At 34.9% G+C, this 26,541-nt stretch overlaps 1 protein-coding gene across 1 annotated transcript in view; it reads right to left on the minus strand.

Moving 5' to 3' along the window:
- The window catches only part of TINAG (tubulointerstitial nephritis antigen), an 85,398-nt gene that overhangs the window by 41,427 nt on the left and 17,430 nt on the right, over positions 1-26,541 (minus strand). Inside the window, exons 5-9 of the mRNA XM_039222047.1 lie at positions 12,734-12,857; positions 9,040-9,190; positions 6,765-6,945; positions 4,986-5,031; positions 1,013-1,139 (exon numbers count right to left, since the gene is read on the minus strand). Coding sequence (XP_039077978.1) covers positions 1,013-1,139; positions 4,986-5,031; positions 6,765-6,945; positions 9,040-9,190; positions 12,734-12,857 — 629 coding nt within the window. The remainder of the gene's footprint in view (positions 1-1,012; positions 1,140-4,985; positions 5,032-6,764; positions 6,946-9,039; positions 9,191-12,733; positions 12,858-26,541) is intronic.

The following is a 26,541-nucleotide window of genomic DNA, read 5'->3' on the forward strand; positions in this document are numbered from 1 at the left end:
TTGTTTTTGTGCAGGCTTAATCAAATTTAGACAGGAAGAACATGTTCAACAGGAATAAAGTCATTTACTGTGATGGCAAAATGAGAAAAGTAAGGGTTTGGATGGAAACGAAAGAAAAAGACACAAAAAGCCTTTCCTGTAGCGTTTCATTTGAACTGGAGTAGGACATGAGAAAGAGCTTAAAGACGAGGCAGAATCAGAATGAGTTGGAGACGTCACTAGGGAAAGTGGTCTCAGAGGACCACACTCCTTTTGAGTAGGGTCCATTTGTAAAATTACTTACTTTTGAAATGCAACCAAATTTTGAAGTAATCTTTTGCCTTGGTGGAGATGTTTTACTCTCAAATTGGAAAGCATAATTTCTACAAATCTCAGATACATATAAAAAATAATTTGGGGAGTGGCTGGGTGCCTCAGTGGGTTAAGCGTCCAACTCTTGATTGGGTCATGATCTCACAGTTTACAGGTTTTATCCACGTGTGGGATTCTGACAATGAGGATCCTGATTGGGATTCTCTCTGTCTCCCTTTCTCTATGCCCCTCTCCACTCTCTCTCTCCTTCTCTCTCTCTCAAAATAGATAAATGTAAAAAAATAATTTTGTACTGAATTAAAGGTGACCCTATTCTTTCTTTCTGCTTAATCACTAGCATTTGTAGTTCCATCTAAAACCATCTCCCCAAATCCTAATATACCTCGGATTTGTACCCTTCCTTTGCTTATGCCATATACAGAATTTGTTCCAATAATATATTTCCCTTGCCCTTCAAAGAGATTTTTAGAACATATTCACAAATGAGACAGGAAATGGTCATCTTTCCCAGCTGAATGAGTGACCCCTTACTTGGACTTTTAAATAACAAGTAAATAGTGCCAAGTTTTGGATAATTTTTAATCTGTATGGAAATCTCTCATACCAAGGTGAATTCTGGCACCTGTATGCACTATATACACTTATTTTCAGTTTCATTGTCCAAAAGCATTAAATGAAGATTTTTAAGGAATTGCCTTACCCAGTCAGTTTGATGGCATGTGTCTGTAGCTTTCGATATTGTCCTGATTCTTCATTGGGATTTTTGGTAATATGTCTATATATCCCTGTTTTATAATGGAAGAAATCCTCATGGACTTGCATTATGGCTAAAATAAAACCCAACAAAATAAATGCAACAGTTTTTAACAATTCTCTTTAAAAAACTCTAGAAATTCTCACAGAACAATCAATGGTTAAATTGCCAGGAGAGTCTAAAGAAGGGACTTGGCAATTCAGTCTAATTTTCTTTCCTACTTAATTACTGCAGTATTTTTTTGGTTCTCTTATAAAAACAGCTTTTAGCTATTTAGAATATTACTTAAGTACACATTATACCTTTAAAACACCATCTATTCCTAATTGACAGAAGCACTGTTTCCAGGAATTGAGACCCTTGCAGACAAGCCCCAGTACACTTGGCTAGTGATTGCTGTTTCTCCATTAACTTTGGGCTTCACCAAGAGCCTCTTAAAACTCCAATTAAGCTAGCAGTGAAGGGTGAACCCAGCAAACAGGGCTTAAAGTAATTGTCCTTAATCCTTCCAAGTAAATACAAACCTTTCCTTGGTGAGTTTGAATAAAAAGCAAACCCTTGGCAAAAGAATGCTCTGACAAGATTTCATCCTCCCAGCTCTGAAGAGCTAAGCCACTGTTGTATTCTTCAGAAAGTAAGAGCTTATACTTGATAAGGCTCTCCTTCATTCCCTCACCTAGATTACTTCTTTTCTGTATCGGATGCTGCTTTGTTGAAGGGCTAGGATAATTCAGGGTGAAGACTTTACTCTTCTAGAAGACATGAATTAAAAATATATTTAGTTGGGACTAGATAAGTATATGTTGATAAGTGCACAATGCTTGTCTATATTAGTTTGACATGCTTTTTAAATAAAATAAAAACTAAGGTCACAAGCATTTGATAGATCTCAAAATGAAGCTTTGACTCCAAAGTCAAGTATAACTTTCTAATGTTCCCTTTTATTTCTTTTTTTAATGTTTCATGCCTTTTCTGATGCTGTTTAAATATTCTCAAAAGAGTTTAACTCTTCTTTATCTGCTTTAAAATGCATTCCCATGGGATTTTAAGAATTTATAAAAATGTACTTGATGCAGTGTGGGGAATAAACTTAGGAATTCCCCCGGCTTACACCAATGGGTTAACAAGGCATAAAGAAATACAAAGCCAGAGGATGTTCACACCTGAGTTTGGGTAAACAAGATTAGATGTATAAGGTCAGGTAAGGGGGACTGAGACCCCCATAACAGGGAGGGGGAAAAGGCCCCAATACCCAGGTATATGATATAAACAAGATTAAGCATTCAGGGCAAAAGTGCGCCCCAATTTAGTACTATAGCAGAAAGCTGCTTTCACAGGAAGGACCTAATTAGGCAAACAGGTAAATACAGCTACAAACACCTGTGTTGCAGGTGCTGTTGCTCTGAATGGAGCTGATTAACAAAAGAAAATGTGACTTGTTAACTCTGAGGTTATTTGCCCTATCCCCTGGGCTAGCTAAGGTAAATAGACCTGGCGCGGCGCCTCCTGTCTGCCACCATCTGCCCATCTGCCCTGCTCCAGGAATTTGTTTTACATGGACCCAAACCCCAAACACTGTATATCTTCAAAATCCCCTTTCCTTCATACCCATGAGTTTATGTTCACCAATTCATTGTCTCTTTGTGCATGCCCATCATATTTGTAAGCCTTCTGATTTTAATAATTATGGAGCAAGAACCCTTATTTGGGACTCTTGTCTTTTACCGGACATTAGCCATCTCTCACTTTTAATCCCACATCCACTCTCTTGCTGGCCAAGAGAGAACTTTAGACTTAGAGTCTACGACAATGCAGATCTTATTTTTTCTCTGAAATTATTGGCAACTCTTTAGATTTTAGAAGAATGCACATGTTATTATTTATTCAGCATTCTATTGCTTTTTACATTCTTTTGTAGTGAAAAAGGAGAAAATGCTATATGTTAGACCAAGGAACATGTGCATTTACAGCAAGATGAATCAACCAGCATTTATATAAATGTGAAGATACTGCTAGTGGTTTTTCTCTTCTATAGAACCATTGACCCCTTCAGCTCTTCTCAAATCTCCCTAAGTACCACAAATAAAATATACACTTCACTACTAAAAAACAATGCCAAGTGAAGTAGTATGGGTGAGCGATCATCTCGATTAACCTGAAAGTGGCTCCTTCCTTCAGACTTAATGAACCCATAAAGATAAAACTATGTAAGTTGCTGTAGTGCAATTTTACTTTGGGAAAACTGCAGCAAACTTGGTACATGGAATTATAACAAGGTATAAGGACAGGTTGGGGCCCACCCTGATTCAGCTCTATCTCCTGCTCCTGGCTCAGGCTGTCAGGAGGTACGTTCCTGACAAACATTTGTTGAACGGATATTCAATAATTTGAATTTCAACTTTACTATTTTCAGTTTTATTTTGATTCTTACTTTTGATTATTTTTATTCATTATGTGAAATTCATGAATATTTACATACTTGAGCGTTAAAAAAAAACCTAAGGTGTTCTCAATTTTAAAGAATTACGTTCCAAATTTCTTCTGACTGATTAAAAGAGAGACTGGAAACATTTCTATAGTGATTTGAAGATGCAGAGAGCTTAAATGACTTGCCCAAAGTCATTTCAGTAGCAAGGGTCAAAGGTGGAATTTTGAATTCAGCCTTGAGTTCTAATGCCTGTGCTCCTTTTAGATTTGTCACAAGAACTCAACTTAATGAAGCATGCATGTAAATCACCCATGAATTCCCCACTCTTATAAAAGCCAATAAAACTTACATAATTATAAGGAAAAACAACTCTCTCATTTGTTTCATGTTTTGTCTAAGGTCTCAGGAGTTTTAGAATTAAATTCAGGACATGTTTAGTGGAAGCTCTGGCTTCTCAATAAATATTAAGTGGTGATAATGATCAATAAAAATTCTTCCAAAACAACTTTAAAAGCCAGACCTCCTGCTAGATGTTGAACTAATACTCATTAGGTCAGCAAGGGTCAAAGGTGGAATTCTGAATTCAGCCTTGAGTTCTAATGCAAAAGCAGATGCTGGCCAATAATTCCTTAGGTATATATCAAATGTTTTAATTTAACTTTGGTTAATTTAAATTTATTTGATTTATTCCACTGCACTGATAATATATTTGGAGATCTTCATGTGTTCACAACCTGAATTTCTATTTTAGAACTCGCTAGGTTTGTTCTTCCATGCTTTTCCAGGCGGTGTTTAGCACAGGGAACATACTCTGTAAATTTATCTTCATCCACTGCATTGGTGCAAAATGAAATAGAGAATCAGAGGAACTATGTCTCAGAGATGTTGTCTCAAAAATCAAAGTAAATCAGGGTATTATTTTCTTATTTACTGTTAATTCACTATCCCTAACACATTTAGAAAATTGATCAAAACATAAGGCATTTTATAAAACACAAAAACACACTGGCTTTTTTGATATCTTTTGAGTTGATAGAAAAAGGAAAAGATTTAGATTTGTCTACTGCTAAATCTTGATTTTTTAATCCATTACCTAATCCCTTTGAAATAAAGATGAGAAAATTTCTAATACTTAATACTTAAATATGACTGAAAAATTAAGTGAGCTCCACCACTTAGTGTTTCATGTTTGACTGCTTGTTTGGTCCATGATCACTTTTGGAAAGACTTAGCAAGCAGACTTTCATTTACATGTGCCACTATTATTTGGAAATTCAATTTATGAATGTTTCTATCTTCTTAAAATGAAATGGCAAATAATGAAGTGATTAAGTGAGCATATATCCTATAATTGCACTGAGCTTAGAACTGTTGAACCTTTATGAACACTCTAAATGTAAAAATTTTCTTTATTTTATTAATCTCCTTTTGCATGTAATGCTGTTTATTAAAGAAAGAAAAAAGATGCAATCATATTCTAGCCAATCTTACCTTGAACTGGTCCATTTTGCATGATTTCTCTCATTATCTCAGTTTCCTAAAAGAAGAAGCATCACTGAACATCATTACTGCTATCAGAGCATACTAAACCTATTATTTGGTATATAACGCTATGTGTTATATAACCAACTTGAGAATTCTACAATCCAGTGTGCCTTGACTACGATACTTACTCTTACTCATGCCTTGAATTACTCACATGTGAAATACCACTTTGATCAAGTTGCTAAAGACAAGACACAACCATGTGTTTTATTGACATTTACCAATAATATTTTTACCAATAATATTTTTTAATTATTTAAAATAATAACTTTTTGTGGTCACAAATAAATAATTAATTCAAACCATGCTTTATCAGTTTATCCACTATTTTGATCACAGGAACAACCTCAGGTGAGTGTTTAGTGAGGTAGTTCAGTGCACCTCAGTATATAAATATTTCTATGCACTGACTAATGTTGTGTAATGCAGCACTTAGCAAGAAGGCAGGGCATTTATTCATGTGTGCACACTGATCACAGAGTTTATACCAAAAACTAGGACAGTAACAAATACTGACCCTGTACTTGTCTTCAAGGGATTTACATTTTGTGGAGTAGACAGAGAATAGCACAACTAATTGTGTTACGATATAATAAGTTACATTACAGACATAAGCACAAAGTTCCCAGGGGGTACAAGCTAAAAGGGAAATGAATCTTATGTAGGAGTTTGACCTGGACCTTGACACATGTGTGGGATTTTACCAGAAGGAAATAGGTAGGATAACCACTTGGGTCAGAGGGATCATCACGTGGCTAAGTAGAGAAGCATGAAAGAGCATGATATTTAGGGAGCGGACAGTAATTCTGTTCATCAGAAGCATTAGGAGCAGTTGGAGGGGTAGATGCTGCCAGGACAGAGTCTGTAAATGCAGTAGATCAGAACCAAATAATGGAAGACTTATATGGCATGATAAGAAGACTGAACTGTAGAGATGCCTGGATGGCTCAGTCAGTTATGCATCTGACTCTTGATTTTAGCTCAGGTCATATCTGATGGTTCATGAGATTAAGCCCTGCATCAGGCTCTGCACCGATGATGCAGGAGCCTGTCTGGGATTCTCTCCCTCTCTCTCTCCCTCTCTCTCTCTCTCTCTTTCTCTCTCCCTCTCCCTCTCTGCCTCTTCCCCCCTCACTCTATAGATAGATGATGATAGATAGATAGATAGATAGATAGATAGATGATAGACAGATAGATAGATAAAGTGTAAATAAATAAATATTAAATAAATAAACTTAAAAATAATACTGAACTGTAGTCTGCAAGTAACTAGAAGCCACGGGAGTTTCAGATATTCTGAAAATGAGCCTATCTGGGTAACACTGATATGGTGTAGTAAAATTTGTCCAGGCTTTCAATATGAAAAACTAGGATCTAAGGGAGTCATGTTCCCATTTTGGCTATGCCTACTTCAGTTATTTTGTGGAGTAAGACAAAGGATTGATACAATGAGCTACGACCACAAAAAAGTCAGTGAAAAAAAAAGGTTAGATTTAGCATTTATTTGTCAAGTATGGAAGTATATATCATATAATCATTCATGCTGCTCACATTACAAAGATCAGAAATCAGAATTTTTAATGAACACGTTAATAATATAAAAAATTATACCTCAAAACATAGCATTATTTTAGAGTATAATAGTTTTTAGATAGTTTTTGTAACAACAGAGCTATATATTTTTGAGAAAGTTAACCATTGTTAATTCTTGCCCTTTAGACTTACATTGGAAGAGACTCTGTATGGGGGAGAACACTGGTAGATCCTGTTTGATTTCTCGATGTTGTTGGGACATGGCTTTGTGGCATGCCGTTTTCCCCGCCCATCAGACCTACTCGCCATGGCACAACCATAATTGGTAGCATTTTGGTTCTTGAATAGTGGATAGCATGCATGGGATACCAGTCTATGAGGAATAAGCAAAGAAGTAAAAGTCATACTTAGGAAAACGTTCTAATATTGAATCTATGTACAATTTTACTTAAACATTTATAAATTTTCCTCATTACTTACATGTGTAACTTTCAATGTGTTGATTAATTCTAATACACCAGTTCAATATATTACACTCTTCCCTGCCCCTTCATTTTTCTTGTTATAACTTTAAAAATCTTGTTTCAATCTACTTTAATAATTTATCTATGGTATAGAATTTCCTAAAGATGAAAAGTTACTATCAATAAAATCTATGGTAATATTCATAAGGGAAGGACTTCTTCATTTTCAATCTATAATTATAACGTAGAAGAGCCAAGCTTAATATGAAAAAGACAATGATTTTATTATGTTGAAATGGGGCATACTGGTCAGTTATGTACATTTTAGAATTAAAGTTGTTTTGTTTCTGTTTTTTGCCTTTACATTTTTATGAAGTTATAAATACCTTCTCATAAGATTTAAATTATGATGTTTATGTGGTTCATTTTGGGATAAATAGTATACACTCAGTAGAAAGTTATCAGATGCATACGTTGTACAAAGATAAGGAAGATAATTTTTATTTCTAATTTTGAAACTGAACATAATAAAAAGCACAAATTATTTGGTACCAAGACTAATGTAATTTATTGAATATAGAAGAAGTTCTTAAGGAAAATAAACAATAAAATTGCTTTGATATATATTTAGCTTGAAATAGCCATAGAAGTATCAAATATGAATGCTTCAAAAAAATTAAATAGTGTTCAACAGAGTAAGAGAATCTGAGCTAGAAACATGATGAAAGTAAAGCCATTAAAGACAATGAAGACTTCAAAAAATTCTTGCATAAAATGTATTACTCTGGGATAATAAGTGCTATGGATTGAATTGTGTCACCCCAAATCCATGTGTTAAAGCCCTAATTCTAAGTGTGATGGTATATAGAGGGGGACTTTGGGATATAATTAGCTTTAAATGAAGTTATAAGGTGGTGCCCTCGCACTGGATTTAGTGCCCTTATAAGAAGAGGAAGAGATACTAGCTCCCTCTTTCTGCCATGTGAGGACACAAAATGGCAAGTTAGGAAGAGGGCTCTCCCCACCACTCGATAGGCTAATATCGTGATCATGGACTTTTTAGCCTCCTAACTGTGAGAAATAAATGGCTCTTGTTTAAGCTTCCCAGTCTACGGTATTTTCTTACGGTAACCTGAGCAGACCAGTACAGTAAGATTTAGTTTGTTCTCAAAGTTCATGTATATTTTTAAGCTTCTAAAAGTTACTAATTTTTGTCACAGTATAGAACAGAAGCCGGTCAAGCACCACTATGCCAAAAGGTATCAGCGCAAGCTGTCCATTCTAAGCACCACCTTATTAAGCAAAATATACAAAAAAAATCTTAAAGACATTTATTGCCATGGATCAATATTGACACCCATGCTTTTGTAGCACCCAATGTTCTATAGCAGACCTAGAGCACTCAGTGGATGATAAAAATACAGGTGAGCAAAACATATGTCTATTACTAGTTTTCAGCTGCAGTGTCCTTACCTTGATAACTTAGCTTTTAACTAGATTATCTCTTATATAGGAAACCTGAGGATGCAGCAGGTATCAGATTACGTGAGATACATAAAAAAACAACCTGCCTTTTCTGATTAAATGGGATAGTAACCCAAAGATAAATTACTTTTATTCATCTCATTCTTAATCTAATTTTTACCTGGCATTGTCCATCTACCTGGGTAGAAGGCTTGGCAGAGGTATTAGCAATAGCAACTACTCTATTCCCATGGGGACTCAGTAAAGCCATTTGGCTCAGAGCAACAAGAAGACAATGCTTACTTGAATCTTGCTATTAATTTAGCCAGGAAATGTATACATTCTTCAAATAATTGCTTCCAAAAGCTTACAATTTTAGTAGATACCAAATACAGTGTATATTTAAATGTAATACATACATTTATATAGATGTAGCACATATGTTTTTTGGTAAAAATCTTGAAATTCATTTTTTTCCTTCTTTTAACCCCAAACAGAACACATAGAATCCTACAAACATATGTTGGGCAGCTATTTACCCACGTTTTCTCAGGAACCACCAAGCCCTATCGATGCTTCCACTATTGCATCCATGACGGTTCTTGGCACAGCAAGAGATCAAATTCTGAGGGGATAGATTAGCTGTGTATCGACCTTTGGACTGAATTGCTATTCGATCAGCTGCCACACCTGTTTCAAACAGAATATTGATTAACATTCCAATGACACTTGGCATTTTTAATAATTTACATAGCCCTTCTTTTTGAATCAGAGTCTTATATAATTTCAAATTAAGGCCAATGTCCTTAATGCATCATGCACTCCAGCAAACTCATGGGTCATAAGTTCAGTCATAATTTTTATCTAGTTTTGGTATTGCTCAATTGTCTTATCAACTTCAAAGATTTTGTAGTTCCTGGTTCTTTTCTAATTCCTTATTCTTTTCATGTTTTATATACTTATGAAATTTCATTAAGGAATCTTTCAAGTGCAACTGTTTGAGGGCAAGAATCCTATCTCATATTTATGTCTCCTCTACCCCATGTACAGTCATGGATAAATATATAACTTTTGAAATGAGTGCAACTAAACTGAGGAAATCAGAAAAGCTTATGGAAATATTAACTGGAAATCCATCCATGTTAATATGATATATTGGAATAAATTGAGTCCTTGGTTTTTAAACTGGTATCTAGGTTAACCATTTGGCAAACCATAAGTGAATCCACACTTATATAAATCTTATACAATATCTAACTCACCTTATTTATACTTGATATAAATTTATATCAATATAAAATTCCCTAGCATGGTTGTTGTTAATCAGTTCATTCCTTTTCCCAACACATATTTATTGGCTGCCTACTCAGTGACAGGAACTGAACTAAGTATTAGAAATTACAGCGATGAACAAAAATCATAATGATATCCTCATGGAATAATAGGCTAGAAAAATTAATCCTCCATTGGATAAAATAATAATCCATTATCATTTCAATTATGCTACATCAATAAACTAATAAGAGTGACGAGATCATGAGACAATTGCAACGGATGTCATTTTGGTACAAATTTTTGTTGTTCTTGGATAGCTGGTAGAGTTTGTTCTTGATATTTAAACTCAGTTACTTTTAATTAAAGGCAACAAAGTCATAAGCTTTCTCAGAAAGCTCAGAAAGCTCTCATCCAATTTTCTCAGAAGGTGCTATAGCTTTTGCTCATCAAACTTATCTGTATACTGGAATTTCTCAAGGTGTTAATTTAGAATCACTCTAAAAGAATTCATTTTTAAATAATTCACTTACATATATTTCTGTATGTACATGGTACAGTTTATGTAACTACAGCATATGTACAATTCTGTAATGCAATTGCTGGCACATTTTAAATGCTCAATATCTGTTCAATCTATAACCTCCTACTTCTTTCTCAAAGCCCATCTCTTACCGTGATGGGATAAATTTCATAAGAGAAAAGGACATTCTACTATCACCTCTGCTATTCTCAAGAAAATAATTTCCTATTTCGTCAAAGAAAACAGAAATTTTTTTGATGCTTTGACTTTCAGTACAAGGGTTCAGAATCAAATGTAAATTTGAAAATGTTACTGTAACTATTCTCCAGTTCAAAGAATACTTTGATGACAGTAGTCAAGGAGTCAGTAACCTGGCTTCCAGGATCACTTCTGAGATTGGGCAAGTAATTTTATCTATTTGTGCCTCTTTTATACAACCAGAGACTTGCCAAATGTGACCTCTCAGCTTCCTTCTAGCTCTGCGAATCTGTGGATTTCAACTCAAAGATAAATATTTTGAATTCCAGGGGGACACAATATGTTGCTCTTATACAGACCTTTCTGAACCTCAGTGAATGTTTAACCCAAATTAACTTGAAATACTTAAAATAAGTCAGACTTAAGAATGACTCAGTTCAGCAAATTGTTTCCATCCTCCTTTTGAAAACTTTTATTGCCTTTACCCATGAGATATACCCTAGCATTTGCCCTGCTTATGTTACTCTATCTCTACATTTGCTCTGTGACAGGTTATCAACCTATTTCAAACTCCTTCACCTCTTCAGCTTCGGAATCTTGCTTGCATTTTATTGGATGCATAACTGTTGTTTTATATATATATATTTTTACATATCTTATTTATTCCATTTTATAGTTTTTAATTTTAACTATTTTCTGACATAATTAAAAAATTAATTTTTTAATTTTAACTCTATTTTCTGACATAATTTTCTAGATCTTTAAGAGAACCTAGTTTACTCTTCTCTATGCTTAACACACTTGAAAGAATAAATAAATAAATAAATAACATGTGCTTGACTTGTCATACTGAGTCCACAAGATATAAAACCATTGCATCTGAAACCACAAAAGGGTCAAAAACCCTCTTTCTGGTATTTTGGTATATTAGGTAGGGGGACAAATCCAGATTCAGCCCTGACCTGAGGCCTTCTATGGGGCTGTGACCTGGTAACACCAAAATACACCATCCAAATTAACCTAGCAAATTACTCTCACTATTTAACCACTAACATCTTTTCTAAGACATCTTCAGAAATACTGGTCTAACTTAAATTTAAAGCAAAATTCTTACATATTGCCTAAGAGATGTAATACATTAACCACATGAACATAAAATGATAAAAGACTTATCTGATTAAATATTTTTCCAGCCATGTGAAACAAGGCTCATATAGGTCCCCCCTAACAAGCATGGACAATATCAGAAATCCAGAGAGCATGTGTTTTAGAGTAGGAAGTAGCATAGACATAACGGATGGAGCCGCTTCAGAAGAAAGCTTGGCCAAAGGCATCATTTCTAGAATAAATTAGCTGATACTATGAAGCAACAATACTTGGACCAATTTATCAGTACTTTTATGGCCCAAGGAATATGATCATTCAGAGCTGGCTTCTCTGTTCTTATTTTACAATACTTTTACAATTCTTGGAATCACCTTCAAAGCCTAGAACATAGCTTTATAAAGATCTTTGATGGTAGCCCATCAACATTATGTTAGGCTAATGATACTTGCTGGAATCTAACTAACACTCCTTTGAGGATAATTTAGAGACTAAATCTGGAAATTAATCTGAGTATTGATTTACTGGACTTGTGGACTTATATGAAAGTAGCTATAAAAAAGAAGTATTCCTTACACTTTTGAAGTAACAGCAATGCTAATTTGGAAACTACTCTTATCAATTTAGAGTCAGAAGCTACAAATCTGCTTTTATCTAAAATGATAAAAAACCTATTTAATCCAGTATTATTTTGTTCTGAAGTGTTTGCTTACATTAGTTTAATAATTAAGTGTACTGCAAATTATATAAAGAGAAAAGAATAGGAGAATTATATAGGTATGTGAAAGTTCATATTAATACTACCCATAATACTATGAATAAAGAGGTATCTTATACTCTTCTTATCATCTGGATTTAACTCTCAAAGGACAAACAAGTTTTGGAAACTTTTCTTTATTGTTCTTTTGATTTATTCTCCATTTAAAATTACACCCTAAAAATCAAGACCAATTTTCAGAGTTAAATGGATATTTATAGAATCTTCAGAACGCTTTCTCTGGTCAGAATAAAACTTTATTTAAATTGGCCAAAGGCTAACATTTAAATATTCTAAAGTTAAAATTCTTTTAACTACTCTCACAGAATCTTAAGTCAAAGGGAGAATTGTAAGGAAGTAATCAAAATGACTTCTTTACTTGCAGTAGAAAATGCCCATGATGCAGCACAATTTTTTTGATCCAATGGGCCATGAGTCCACCCAGGCCATTTATAAGAAGCAATGAAAAACTCTGGAAGATCAGTTGTTGCAGGTAAAGAGGCCTAAAGAAGAGAGGCAGATGCGTCAGACTTCTTCAAATGTATCCCAATAATCACTTTAAGAAATCACTTTTATAATGTTTATCATTATTTTTTAAATTTTGTATATTCATGTTTTCTGAATGACACACCTGAAAAATATTAGTAGTGTAGGATTTCTATTTCATATATGTGGAAAAAAAATAGTTCAATGCAGGGAATCCTAACATAGTACAAAATCATAAGAACAAGATGTAGAATTTTCCTGGGTTACATAGAGAGCAATAATTTGAGCCAATGTTTCTATCTTCTTGAATCAGAATTTGGTTCACCGGTATGAAAGACTGGATGGTTTTACTTAAATTTGACCTCATAAATAATATTTCTGTTTAAGTCCCTTTTATGTGGAAAATGTGATTCTACATGAAATTAATTTTGAAACAACGCATAGGTGGCAATTATGCATTAATATGTTTGGGGCCCCAAGGAACACCAGCCATTAGGAAGCAAAACTGGGATGAATTGGTTGATATTTATTAAATCCTTAAAGACTAAAAAGGGTTTCAGAAAGTGTGGAATGCCAAACATGCAATACCATTATGTCTTCAGAGCCCATGTTCAAGGCCTGACAGAGTTGATTTAAGCTGCTGTCTTTCCAAGAATGTAAATGCAATGTTATACTTTGTCTGTTCAAATCATTCAAATAAAATCTCAAACACAATATCTTGGGTTTTTTTTTTTTTTTTTTACAAACATTTCTGAAGAGTGATAACCTTCACTTTAAAAATAAGGACTCAAACCAAATAATGACGTGTTTATTAATTTTTTATCACTTAAGCATACACATTCATTCACACACAACATTATTCAGAGTGCTCTAAAATTTTCAACTGTTCTAATAATCAACATTTTATCTTGTCAATAGCTCTATGTTATATAACCATGGCAAATATTATTCACCATATTTTATCAATAAAAAGACAAAATCCCAAAAGTTAAATGACATGTGAAAGTTAAATAAAAATACATCTGAAAGTAGATTCAGATTTTAGAATTTAGAACCAAGGGACCATTTATCATTACCTTACTCTATCAGAAATACATTGATATTTTGCAAGATAAATAAAATGTCTATAAAAGCTACATTTTTACCTATTTAAAAGTTTTATAATTGTACATTTCATTCAACAAGTCAGGCTACTGATCCAATATTTTGCAAAGAAAGTTACTTCTGACAAGTATATAATTGCTTCAAATACTAAAGGAAGATTTATAAGTTGACTTGAAAAGGTATTCATCCAAAATATTTATAAACTTGAATTTTGATTAGAGAGTTCAGTTTTGATTTAAAGAAACTACTATCACCTGATTAGAAAGTTATTAAATCCTGAGTTCCATTACTAAAAACACTGCTATTTAGATGATGGAAGAAAAGTGCAGAAAATGCCAAGCAGGTCACAGCAGAGTGTCTGCATGATACCGTTAAGAGCAGTACCATGGAAATCCAGGTGATGTTAGGTCCTTATACCATTAGACTGACCACACTACAGACTGACCAACCTACAGTTGCAGCCAAATCAATTTATGCTCTGAATAGACAGTTCCAAAGATATAGATTCACTCTCCAAAAGAGTCTTTCTGACTATAATGGAAACATATTTATCTTGTTACTAATACCTTCCAATTTTATTATTATTGGCTCATCAGTGGGCTTTTAAACATTGATAATACTAAATTGTCTCAAGTTTTCAGAAAAATAGGTGCAATGTGAGTTGTTACTTTATCAGTTTAGTGAATTACAATTTAATAACATAGCTAGAATATGTCCCTTCTACTCTGTTTAGGCAGTAAAGATACAACACTTACTTCAAACACATTTCAGCCTGGTTGAATTAGAATTTGATTCCCATATTCCTACCAGAATGCTTTGCAAACAGGAGGTATTCAATAAATATGTCATAATAATTAGGAGATACAGACTTAAATGGTGGATTTCATCTCTTAAAAAATGATTTTTCCTCTCTAGGCACATTAAATTAAATTATAAATACTAGTCTGCTTTTATTGCTTTTATGATTTATTGCTTAAAAAAATACTAGTGGAGGGGTTAAGATGGTGGCATACTATGCAGACCCCGAGCTTGTCTTGTCCCTGAAAAGCATCTAGATCAGCATCATACCATTTTGACCACTCTGGAAATGGATCTGAGGATTAACACAACAATATGCATAATTTGAGCCAGAGAACTTGGCAGGTACACAGTTGTGGAGAGGTGAAGGAGGAGGAGCTGTGAAGGGTAGTGAGCACTTTTCATGGAGAGAACACAGAGAGAAAGAGAAAGGGGGAGAGCACAGCACTTCAGGATCATGCATGTAAAGTAAAGCACTGCCACCAAAGTAGCTGGTGAGAGAGAGAAAGAGTAAAATAACTCACAGGGGACTGAACAAGAAATCTGTTCCCCAAAACCTTTGGGTGAAAAGAGAGGACTTCAATACAGCCAGGATTCTATAAACAGTGGAGTGCAGAGTCTGAAGATTCAGAGCTCAGTGCATGGTGGTAATCTGGTTAAGAGGCAGGGCCAACCCCAGGGAACAGGGAGCAGGGTCTGATGGGTCCCTGTGTCACACAGGGAGAAGTAGTTCCCTGGCTTGGAGCGTATTTGGCAGAGGCCATACAGCCTCCCCACGGGCAAAGGTCCCAGGGGACCCAGGAGATCAGCCATATTTACTGATATTGGAGCAAAGATTTCAGAGGGCACCAAAACCAAACCACAGAGGGCTGTATCGTGTGATTTTACCATAAATCTCTGCTGCTGTGCAATTGCATGAACGTTTTCTGGGACAAGCCAGCACCAGCCATTGCTCGGGGAGAAACTCCCCCAGAGAATCAGCATGTATCCAAGCCACAGGGGTCTCTGAAGTATGGAGTTTTGATACAAAATCCCGTCTAAGATAAAACTCTGGAGAGAGGTGCCACCTGGCAGGCAGACATGTTGGACATGGACAGGGGAAGTGGTGGGATAGATGAAGGCCTGAGACAAAGGAGGGGTGCCCGATCGCAGCTCAGTAAAGATGTGAAGTTCCTGCGCCATGACTATGGAATGGGATGAAGCCATTTTCATCCCTAGAATGCAAATACATACAGGGATCCACCCCAACAAACTAAGCAGTGTCACCAAGTGTAGAAGGGAGTTGCTCCCCAAGCCCTGCCCACCTGTGCCCTGCAGGCACATCCCCCAGAAGACCAGCACAAATCCCTTCCATCTGCTTATTAGTCTACAGACTATAGTGTGCTTCAAAGTTTCATTTCTACAGGAAATGATGTAACTGCATTCGGTTTTAATTCTGTTTCCTGGTTGCTTTATTTATTTGTTTTCTACACCTCTGTTTTTGCTCAGTTTGTTTTCTCTTTTCTTTCTTTTCTTTCCCTTTCTTGGATACCAAAACAAAAAATTCTTTTTAATGTTCTTATTTTTTAGATTGTTTTATTCTTTGTGCGCCTGGGTGGCTCAATCGGTTAAGCGACCGACTTCGGCTCAGGTCATGATCTCATGGTTCGTGGGTTCGAGCGCCATGTTGAACTCTGTGCTAATAGCTAGCTCAGAGCCTGGAGTCTGTTTCAGATTCTGTATCTCCCTCTCTCTGTGACCTTCTCCTGTCTCTCTCTCTCTCTCTCAGAAATAAATAAATAAAACATTACAAAAAATTAAATTGTTTTATTCTATTTTATTTTTGTTTATTCTATTTTAGTTTCTTTGTAATTTTTAAATTGTTTCCCTTTCTTTTTTCTCTATCATTTCGAGTTTCTTTCAATAAGCAGACTGTGAAACACATCTAGGATCGTGCTTCCTTTATTTGATTCATTTGTTTTTATTTTTTAACTTTTAATTTCATTTTTTTCTTCCTCCAAAATGATAAGATAGAGGAATTCACCCCAAATGAAAGAACAGGAAGGGGGCACTGGTGTGGCTCAGTTGGTTAAGCATCAGCTCAGGTTATGATCTCACAGTTTGTGGTTTTGGGCCCTGTGCTAAACTCTGTGCTGATGGCTCAGAGACTGGAGCCTGCTTCAAATTCTGTGTTTCCCTCTCTCTCTCTGAGCCCCTCCCCCAATAAATAAACATTTTAAATAAAGAAAGAACAAAAATGACAGCAATGTATTTAATCAACACTGATATAAGTAAAATGTCTGAACTAGAATTTGAAACCACAATTATAAGAGTACTAGCAAGGGTTAAAAAAAAAGCATAGAAGACACTACAGAATCTCTTTCTGTGGAGATAAAAGAAGTAAAAGCTAGTCAGGCCAAAATTAAAAATGCTATAACCAAGATGCAATCTCTAAGGGATAACATGACAGCAGGAAGGCGAAGTAAAGCAGTTAATCAGTGATATAGAAGATCAAATTATGGAAATAATGCAGCAGAAAAAAAAGAGAGAAGAAGAGGCAAAAGATCAATATACAAGATACAGAGAACGCCATGACTTATTTAAAAAGGAATAACATTTGAGTCATAGGAATCCCAGAGAAGAGAGAGAAAAAGAGCAGTTTTAGAAGAGCAAATTATAGTTGGAAACTTTCCTAATCAGGGAAAAGGTACAGATATTAAAATCCAAAGAGCACAGAGAACTCCCATTAGATTCAATAAAAACTAACTATCATCAAGGCATATCATAGTTAAATTCACAAAATACACAGACGAGGGAAGAATTACAAAAGCAGCAAGGGAAAAAAAAATCCTTAACCTGAAAGGGAAGACAGATAAGGTTTACAGCAGATCTGTTAACAGAAATTTGACAGGCCAGAAAAAGGAAGCAGGATATATTCAACGTGCTGAATCAGAAACATATGCAGCCACGAATTCTTTATACAGCAAGGCTGTTATTCAAAATAGAAGGAGAGATAAAGAGTTTCTCAGACAAACAAAATCTAAAGGAATTTATGACCGCTAAACCAGTCCTGTAAGAAATTCTAAGGGGAAATCTTTGAGTGGAGGGAAAAAAAAGGATCAGATAACATCAAACACCAACTCTATAGGCAACACACTGACACAATGCATATCTTCAAATAATCACTCTGAATGTAAATAAACTAAATGCTCCAATTAAAAGACAGGATATCAGCATGGATTAAAAAAAATAAAGATCCATCTATATGCTACCTGCAAGAGACTTATTTTAGACATAAAGACATCTGCAGATTGAAATTAAGGGGATAGAGAGCCATCTATCATGCTAATGGAAGTCAAAAGAAAGCTGGAGTAGCCATACTTATATCAGAAAAACTAGATTTTAAAACAAAGACTGTAACAAAAGATGACGAAGGACATTATATCATAATTAAGAGGTCTACCCACCAAGAAGATCTAACAATTATAAATATTTATGCACCCAACTTGAAATGCCCAAATATAAAAATCAATTAATCACAAACATAAAGAAACTCACTGACAATAATAACATAATAGTAGGGGACTTCAACACTTCACTTACAGCAATGGATGTATCACATAGGCAGAAAGTCAACCAGGAAATAATAGCTTTGAATGACACACTGGACCAAATGGATTTAACAGATATATTCAGAACATTTCATCCTAAAGCAGCAGAATGCACATTCTTCTCAAATGCACTAAACATTCTCCAGAAAAGATCACATACTGGGTCATAAATCAGTCCTCAACAAGCACAAGAAAGATCAAGATCATGCATATTTTCAGACCACAATGCTATGAAACTTGAAATCAATCACAAGAAAAAAAAAATGGAAAGACCATGAATACTTAGAGATTAAAGAACATCCTACTAAAGAATGAATGTGTTCACCAAGAAATTAAAGAGGGAATTAAAAAGTACATGGATGCAAATGAAAATGAAAACACGGCAGTCCAAACCACTGGGGTGAATCAAAGGCAGTCATAAGAGGGAAGTACATAGCAATCCAGGCCTTCCTAAAGAAGGAAGAAATGTCTCAAGTACACAATCTAACCTTACACCTAATGGAGCTGGTAAAACAATAGCAAATAAAGCTCAAAACCAGATTAAGAAGGGACATAATAATGATTACAGCAGTATTCAATTGTATTGGGAAAACAAACAAACAAAACAAAAAAACAAAGGACAGATCAATAACACTAGAAGCTGGTTCATTGAAAGAATTAACAAAATTGATAACCCCTAGCCAGACTGATAAAGAAGGAAAAGGAAAGGACACAAATAAATAAAATCACAAATGAAAAAGAGAAATCACAACCAACACCAAAGAAATACAAACAGTAAAAAGAGAATATTAGGAGCAACTATATGACAACAAATTGGGCAATCTGGAAGAAATGGAAAATCCCTAGAAACACATAAACTTCTAAAATTGAAACAGGAAGAAGTAGAAAATTTGAAGAGACACATAATCAATAAAGAAATTGAATCAGTTATCAAAAATCTCCCAACAAACAAGAGTTCAGGGCTTGATAAGCTTTCCAGGGGAATTCTACCAAGCATTTTAAAAAGAGTTAAAACTTATTCATTTGCAGATGTTCCAAAAAAGTATAAAAGGAAGGAAAACTTCCAAACTCATCCTATGAGACAGGCATTACTTTGATTCCAAAACCAGCCAAAGACCTCACTAAAAAGGAAAATTACAGATTAATTTCCCTGATGCACATAGATGGAGAAATTCTCACCAAGATACTAGCAAATAAAAGCCAACAATACATTAAAAGAATTATTCACCACAATCAAGTGGGATTTATTCCTGGGCTGCAGGGGTGATTTAATATTCAATATCAACAAATTAATCAATGTGATACATCGCATTCTATAAAAGAAAGGATAAGAACCACATTATCTCTCAATAGAAGCAGAAAAAACATTTGACAAAATACAGCATCCTTTCTTGATAAAAATACTCAAGAAAGTAAGGAAAGAAGGAATATACCTCAAGATCAGAAAGGCCATATACAAAAGGCCCTCAGATAATATCATCCTTAATGGGGAAAAACTGGGAGGTTCCTGATAGGTCAGGAACATGACAGGGACGTCCACTCTTACCACTGTTGTTCAAATGAGTGTTGGAAGTCCTGGACTTAGCAATCAGACAACAAAAAGAAATAAAAGGCATCCAAATCATCAAGGAAGTAATCAAACTTTCACTCTTTGCAGATGACACGATACTCTACATAGAAAATCCAAAAAGACCCCACCGAAATACTGCTAGAACTGATACATAAATTCAGCAAAATCACAGGATACAAAATCAATGCATACATATTGGTTGCATTTCTGTACATCAATAATGAAGCAGTAGAAAATCAAAGAATCAGGGGCACTTGGGTGGCTCAGTCAGTCAGTTATGCATCTGACTTCGGCTCAGGTCATGATTTCACGGTTCATGGGTTGGAGCCCCGAGTCGGGATCTGTGCTGACATCTCAGAGCCTGGAGCCTGCTTCAGATTCTGTGTCTCCCTCTCTCTCGACCCTCCCCTGCTCACAATGTCTCTCTCTCTCGCTCAAAAATAAATAAAACATTAAAAACATTTTTAAAAAGAAAATCAAGGAATCAATCCAATTCACAATTGTACCAAAAATTATTAAATACCTAGGAATAAACTAACCAAAGAGATAAAAGAGCCGTACCCTGCAAATTATAGAAAGCTTATGAAAGAAATTGAAGAAGACACAAAGAAATGGAAAAGTATTCCATGTTCATGAATTGGAAGAACAAATATTGTTAAAATGTTTATACAACCAAAGGAATCTATACATTTAATGCAACCTCTATCAAAATGACACCCGCATTCTTCACAGAGCTAGAACAAACAATTCTAAAATTTATATGGACTCAGAAAAGACCCCAAAAAGGCAAAGTAATCTTAACAAGAACACCAAAGCTGTAAGCATCAAAATTCTAGACTTCATGCTGAATTACAAAACTGTAATCATCAAGATAGTATGGGACTGGCACAAAAACAGATTCTCAGATCAATGGAACAGAATAGAGAAACCAGAACTGGAGCCACAAACATACAGCCAACTAATCTTTGACAAAGCAGGAAAGAATATCCAAAGGAAAAAAGACAATCTCTTCAGCAAATGGTGTTGGGAAAACTGGACAATGGCATGCAGAAGAATGAACCTGGACCACTTTCTTATACCATACATAAAAATAAGCTCAAAATGAATGAGAGAATTAAGTGTGAGACAGAAAGCCATGAAAATCCTAGAGAAGAACTAGGCAACAACCTCTTTGACCTTGGCCACAGCAACTTCTTACTAGACATGTCTCCAAAGCAAGGGAAACAAAACCAAAAATGACCTATTGGAACTTCATCAAGATAAAACCTTCTGCACAGCAAAGGAAACAATCAACAAAACTAAAAGGCAACCAAAAGAATGGGGGAAAACACAAATGATATATCAGATAAAGGGTTAATGTCTAAAATCTATAGAGAAATTATCAAATTCAACACCCAAAAAAACAAATAATTCAGTGAAAAAATGGGCAAAAGACATGAACACTTTTCCAAAGACAACCAGGTGGCTAACAGACACACAAAAAGATGCTCAACATTACTCATCATCAGGGAAATACAAATCAAAACCACCCTGAGATACTACCTTGCACCTGTGTGGAATGGCTAAAATTAACAACTCAGGAAACAACAGATGTTGGCAAGGATGCAGAGAAAGGGGAGCACTTTTGCACTGTTGGTGGGAATGCAAACTGGTACAGCCCCTCTGGAGAACAGTATGGAGGTTCCTCAAAATATTAAAAATAAAACTACCCTATGACCCAGCAATGCACCACTAGGGATTTATTCAAAGGATAAAAAAAATGCTGATTTGAAGGGGCACATGCACTCTGATGTTTATAGCAGCACTATCAAAAATAGCCAGTATGGAAAGAGTCCAAATGTCCACTGACCGATGAATGAAGAAGGTGTGTCATATATGTGCATGCGGCAACCATAAAGAATGAAATCTTCCCATTTGCAACAACATGAACGGAACTAGAATGTATTATACTAAGCAAAATAGGCCAGAGAAAGAGAAATATCTCATGATTTCACTCATATGTGGAATTTAAGAAACAAAATAGATGAACATGGGCTCAGTCCATTAAGCGTCCAACTCTTGGTTTCAGTTCAGGTCATAATCTCATGGTTTGGAGTTCAAGCCCCGTGTCAGGCTCTATGCTACCAGCATGGAGCCTACTTGGGAGTCTCTCTCTGTCGCCCCCACCTTGCGCCACCCCTGCTTGTGCTCACTCACTCAAAATAAATAAACAAACATTAAATATTTTTTAAAAAGAAAAGAAACAAAACAGATGAACATAGGTGATGAATCACTAAATTCTACTCTTGAAACCGTTATTACACAATATGTTAAGTACCTTGGATTTGAATAAAATTTTAAGAAAATACTAAAGGTCAATCTTCCTCAATAAGATAAGGCAATAGAGAAATAACAAACAAAATAACATTTTACTTGAAGATATATTTACCAACCCACTAAGCCAGATCCAATTCATAAAGCTCACCTATTGGATCTTTCAGAATTTTTATCACTTATTTCAGATTGGTTTGCCAAAGAATAAGCCCGTAGGCTTTGAAAATCAACAAGCACATACTATCTTGCAGTTTTATTTGCCTTATGATATCAGATAATCTGATATAATAAACAAAGAACAAATTTTATATCCCATTATTCCATGACTACTGCATGTCTCTGTAATGCAAAAGTTGTTTTTAAGGGCTTATAAACTAAAGTAGGCATCACAGAATAATAGCGTTAAGGAATTTGTGATAGATGCTGGGCTTCAACAAATGCTAATTTTTGGTTAAAGGATGTTAATAAAGCAAAAGAATCAAGAATATCAGCTAAGAACGACAGAAATCTCAAAGTGACAGTGGCTTAAATAAGAAATTTATTTTTAAAAATATATGCACTATTGCATATGGGCATTTTTAAATATTTTAACTGCAATGATGAAAAAGCTTCAGTCATAATCTAGCTATTTTCCCAAAGTAACATGAGTCAAATTTGAAGTTAAATTTGAACAGTCTCCCTGCTTCAATATATCTATTTAAGGTTCGAGATTAAAGATCTTGTGAGTAAATATAAAAGTTAAATGCAATGGTGAACACTGGAGAATTTTTTACAGTATTTTCTGCATTTAATTTAATCAAAATATCTGAAAGAATAATACAAACATAATCACAGAGCAGCTTGAGAAGACTCTGGTCAAATTCTGGACATTCTGGACATTCTTACTAAGAGCCCATATCTCCACAATATCCACTATGGGAGTAACTGCCTCTATCTCTGGCTGCACTTTCCTCCACTTAAATTTGGATAATCAGAGTGACCTGAGAATCAAAGGCAACAGAGAATATCATTCTGTTCTGACCTTCACAATCCAAGGCCATGAATACCAAGAAATTTCCTCTAAAACTATTTGATGTTGGAGAGGATAGGGCTAATTTTCTGGTTGCTAACAGCAAAATGAGTTTTTCAACTTCAACAATATTTGTCTTCATTCTTTAACTCTGGAAGAATTAAGTTGGAGATTTCTCTAGTTTCTATTTATAGAGTAATTTGTTTAGTGATCTAGTTATAAATATCAGTATTCCATGATCACACTACATCAGGTAGTGCTAGTTCTCCAATCCTCCCCCTTTCCATAGGATTCCCTATATTCATAGAAATAACAACTTTAGGGGAGCCTGGATGGTTCAGTCAGTTAAGTGCCCAACTTCGGCTCAGGTCATGATCTCACATCTGTGGGTTCAAGCCTCATATGAGGCAAAGCCTGAAGCCTGCTTCGGATTCTGTGTCTCCCTCTCTCTCTGCCTCTGTCTTGCTCATGCTCTGACTCTGTCTCTCTCTCTCAAAAATAAACATTAAAATTTTAAAAAAAAAAGAAATAACAGTTTTAGCTCATCACATGCAGCTCAGAAAAAGGACTGCATTCCCTAGCTCCATTGGCTCCTAGGCATGGTCCCTTACTAGGTTCTGTCCTAATGCGATATAAGCTGAAGTGTCATCAGCAGTTTCTGAGAACTTTCAGAGATAAATGACACTTCACTTTTCTTCCTTTTTATCAATCTTTTTTATTTTCCTGCTAGCAGGAATTAGGGTACAGAGAGACATGGGGCAGCCTTCCTGAATGATTACATGACCTTGGATATAGAGACTGTGGAAAACAGAATAACAAGAAAGAAAAAGTCTGAGTACCCAACACCACTAGAGTGCAATTCTAGAGGAAGACCACCCATTTTCAGATTTGCTGCTGATAGATCAATTTCTATGAAATTTAAGCCACTATCCTTTTGAATTTTTGTCACTCTCAGATGCCTTTAATCATAATTAGAATAGCACACACAAGTGACATTAAAATTGCCAGGACAGTCCCATATTTCACTGAACCCAGGACATCATCAAATATAAGAAGCATCCCAATTTCAGAGGTGCAAAAAAAGTGAAGAAAATAAGCATCTAGAAATTGATGAACTATAACATCTTCAAAAATGAGTTTCTTAGAATACTAATTATGGGGAATTGTAATAGATAATTACAAAAGAAGGAGTTGATTAATCCAACAGTTCTGAGAAACACTGGTTTTGAAAATTAAATAGATTTTTTCCCCATTACAATACTTTTTTTTTACAAGCTACCTAAGTGTTGTGAAACTCTAGGAAATGGAAATAACATTCATGATTTTAAATTTCCATGACCCAATTCAAAGTATTTATTTCATTTTATTTCATATCATTTTGCTTATGAAGCAGAGGAAACATGCTCTGGGAAGAAGCACAGAATAGACCCAATAACTCAGGTTTGGGGTAACCCAGAGAGCTGGTGCTTGCTCTATCAACACACCAAATCACCTCAAGAATCTACTTTGTAACAGCCCCAAATATTTATTCACAAGGAGGGAAAAATAAATTTTCACATTTCTTTTTGGAGATTTGCCTTGCAGTGATCAATTCAGCCTCACAGTGTTGTTCGAGTCATGTTCAATTATATCACAGCGTTATGCACCAGATTGTAAGTAGCACAGAAAAATAAAACTGAGAACTGAAAACTTAAAAACTGACTTGAGAGATAAGACATGCGTTCTGCCACAAGTGCAGCTGAATAAGGAGGAAGGCAGGGTGTGCATTTTCTAAAGTTTCTCGAAGACTGTGGGGTTCCGTTCTGAGAAGGAAGGAAAGGATAGAGATACTAGCACACGCCTTGATGCTCTTGGAATTTTAAAAACTCTTAATTTGGAGACAGCAAGAACTGGCATCCTAATCTGTCCCTGGCTCTTTACCTACATAGATGAGAAGATTCTGCGATGAACTGAGGAAAATATACACTTAGACTCGACCACAACATTTGGCCGTGCCCCTCTTCTGCATTTTGTAGTTATTATTCAAGCCTGATGCCTATATTCATGAATGTGGCAGCTAAACATCATTTTTATGGGGAAAATGGTCATTTTTGTTTAGTATTATGGAAAGAACAAAACCATGTAACTGTGTCTTTCATGTTTCTAGATAGTATTTGGTTCTCCACAGAGGCTTCTGTTCACACAGGTGACAAACACTTCTGGAATCAGGTAAATTATTTTTAATCAAATTAAAATTTTCAATAGCCTGTGAAAGGTTAAAAGCTACACTTGGTAATATTCACTTTGATTTTTTCCAAAGGTACTTCTCTTCCCTCAGTACTTGCTGTTTTTGAATATATTTCAGACAGGAAAAAACAAATTTCTCTTGTTATAACTAATGACTTAGAGAAATAAATCCAGTCAGTTAATACTGTGTGTTACCTAGAATGATCAGGTATCCTGATGATTAGATAAATTTTCATTTCTCTTTTCAGTGATTGGTAGATTTAATAGTTATTATATAAAACATTGTTTTACTTATATAAAATATTATTTTACTTTTAACTTCTAACAAAACATAAAGACATTATTTTTCCTTTATTAGTAATGTCAACGAAAACACACCAAAATCATTTATATTGGGTGACTGAGAAAACATGTTATACTAGGAAAATATAAAGTTCACCAAAAAAAATTTTTTTAAACATCTATTATAACTTGGTTAACTTTATTGTTCTACCTAGGGAATCAACAACAACAAAACTATTTTAAAAATTGTTTGAACTGAGCCAAGTATAGAAATGAACTCTCAATTTCTCCATCTGCCTAAAAATAGTATTTTTAATTCAAAATATTTGTAATATTTATAACAGAATATAATGCAGCAAAGCTTCTTGAAGTTATCTCCCAAATTCAAAAGCACTTGAATATTATGTCTAGGAAAACAATCAGGTACAAAGATGCTGATTAGATTAGAGCAGATTATATTATATTTGATTTGATTTGACTTGATTTGATTTGATTTAGGAGCATAGTAGAATTTTCAGGTTCACCAGAAATATGTAAACTCCAACAGAGCCAATATTTCCAGAATGACACCTTTCTTTACGAAACAAAAATCTCCAAGCTTTGTATAATTTTGTTCTTATGGAATTGATCCTGCTATTCTCCCATGGTTAAACCAAGGGAGAAAGAACAATTTTATACAATATATAGTAATATTTCTGTCATATACATAATATAGTATATAATAAGCACTTCTCTTTCAGCATTTCATGGTTTCTTACAACCCCATGAGCAAGGTAGTACTGCTATCATTATTTCAAAGAGGAGACAAC

This window comes from Hyaena hyaena, unplaced genomic scaffold, assembly GCF_003009895.1.
Source record: "Hyaena hyaena isolate Hyena2069 unplaced genomic scaffold, ASM300989v1 scaffold_1045, whole genome shotgun sequence".
Classification (NCBI taxonomy): domain Eukaryota; kingdom Metazoa; phylum Chordata; class Mammalia; order Carnivora; family Hyaenidae; genus Hyaena; species Hyaena hyaena.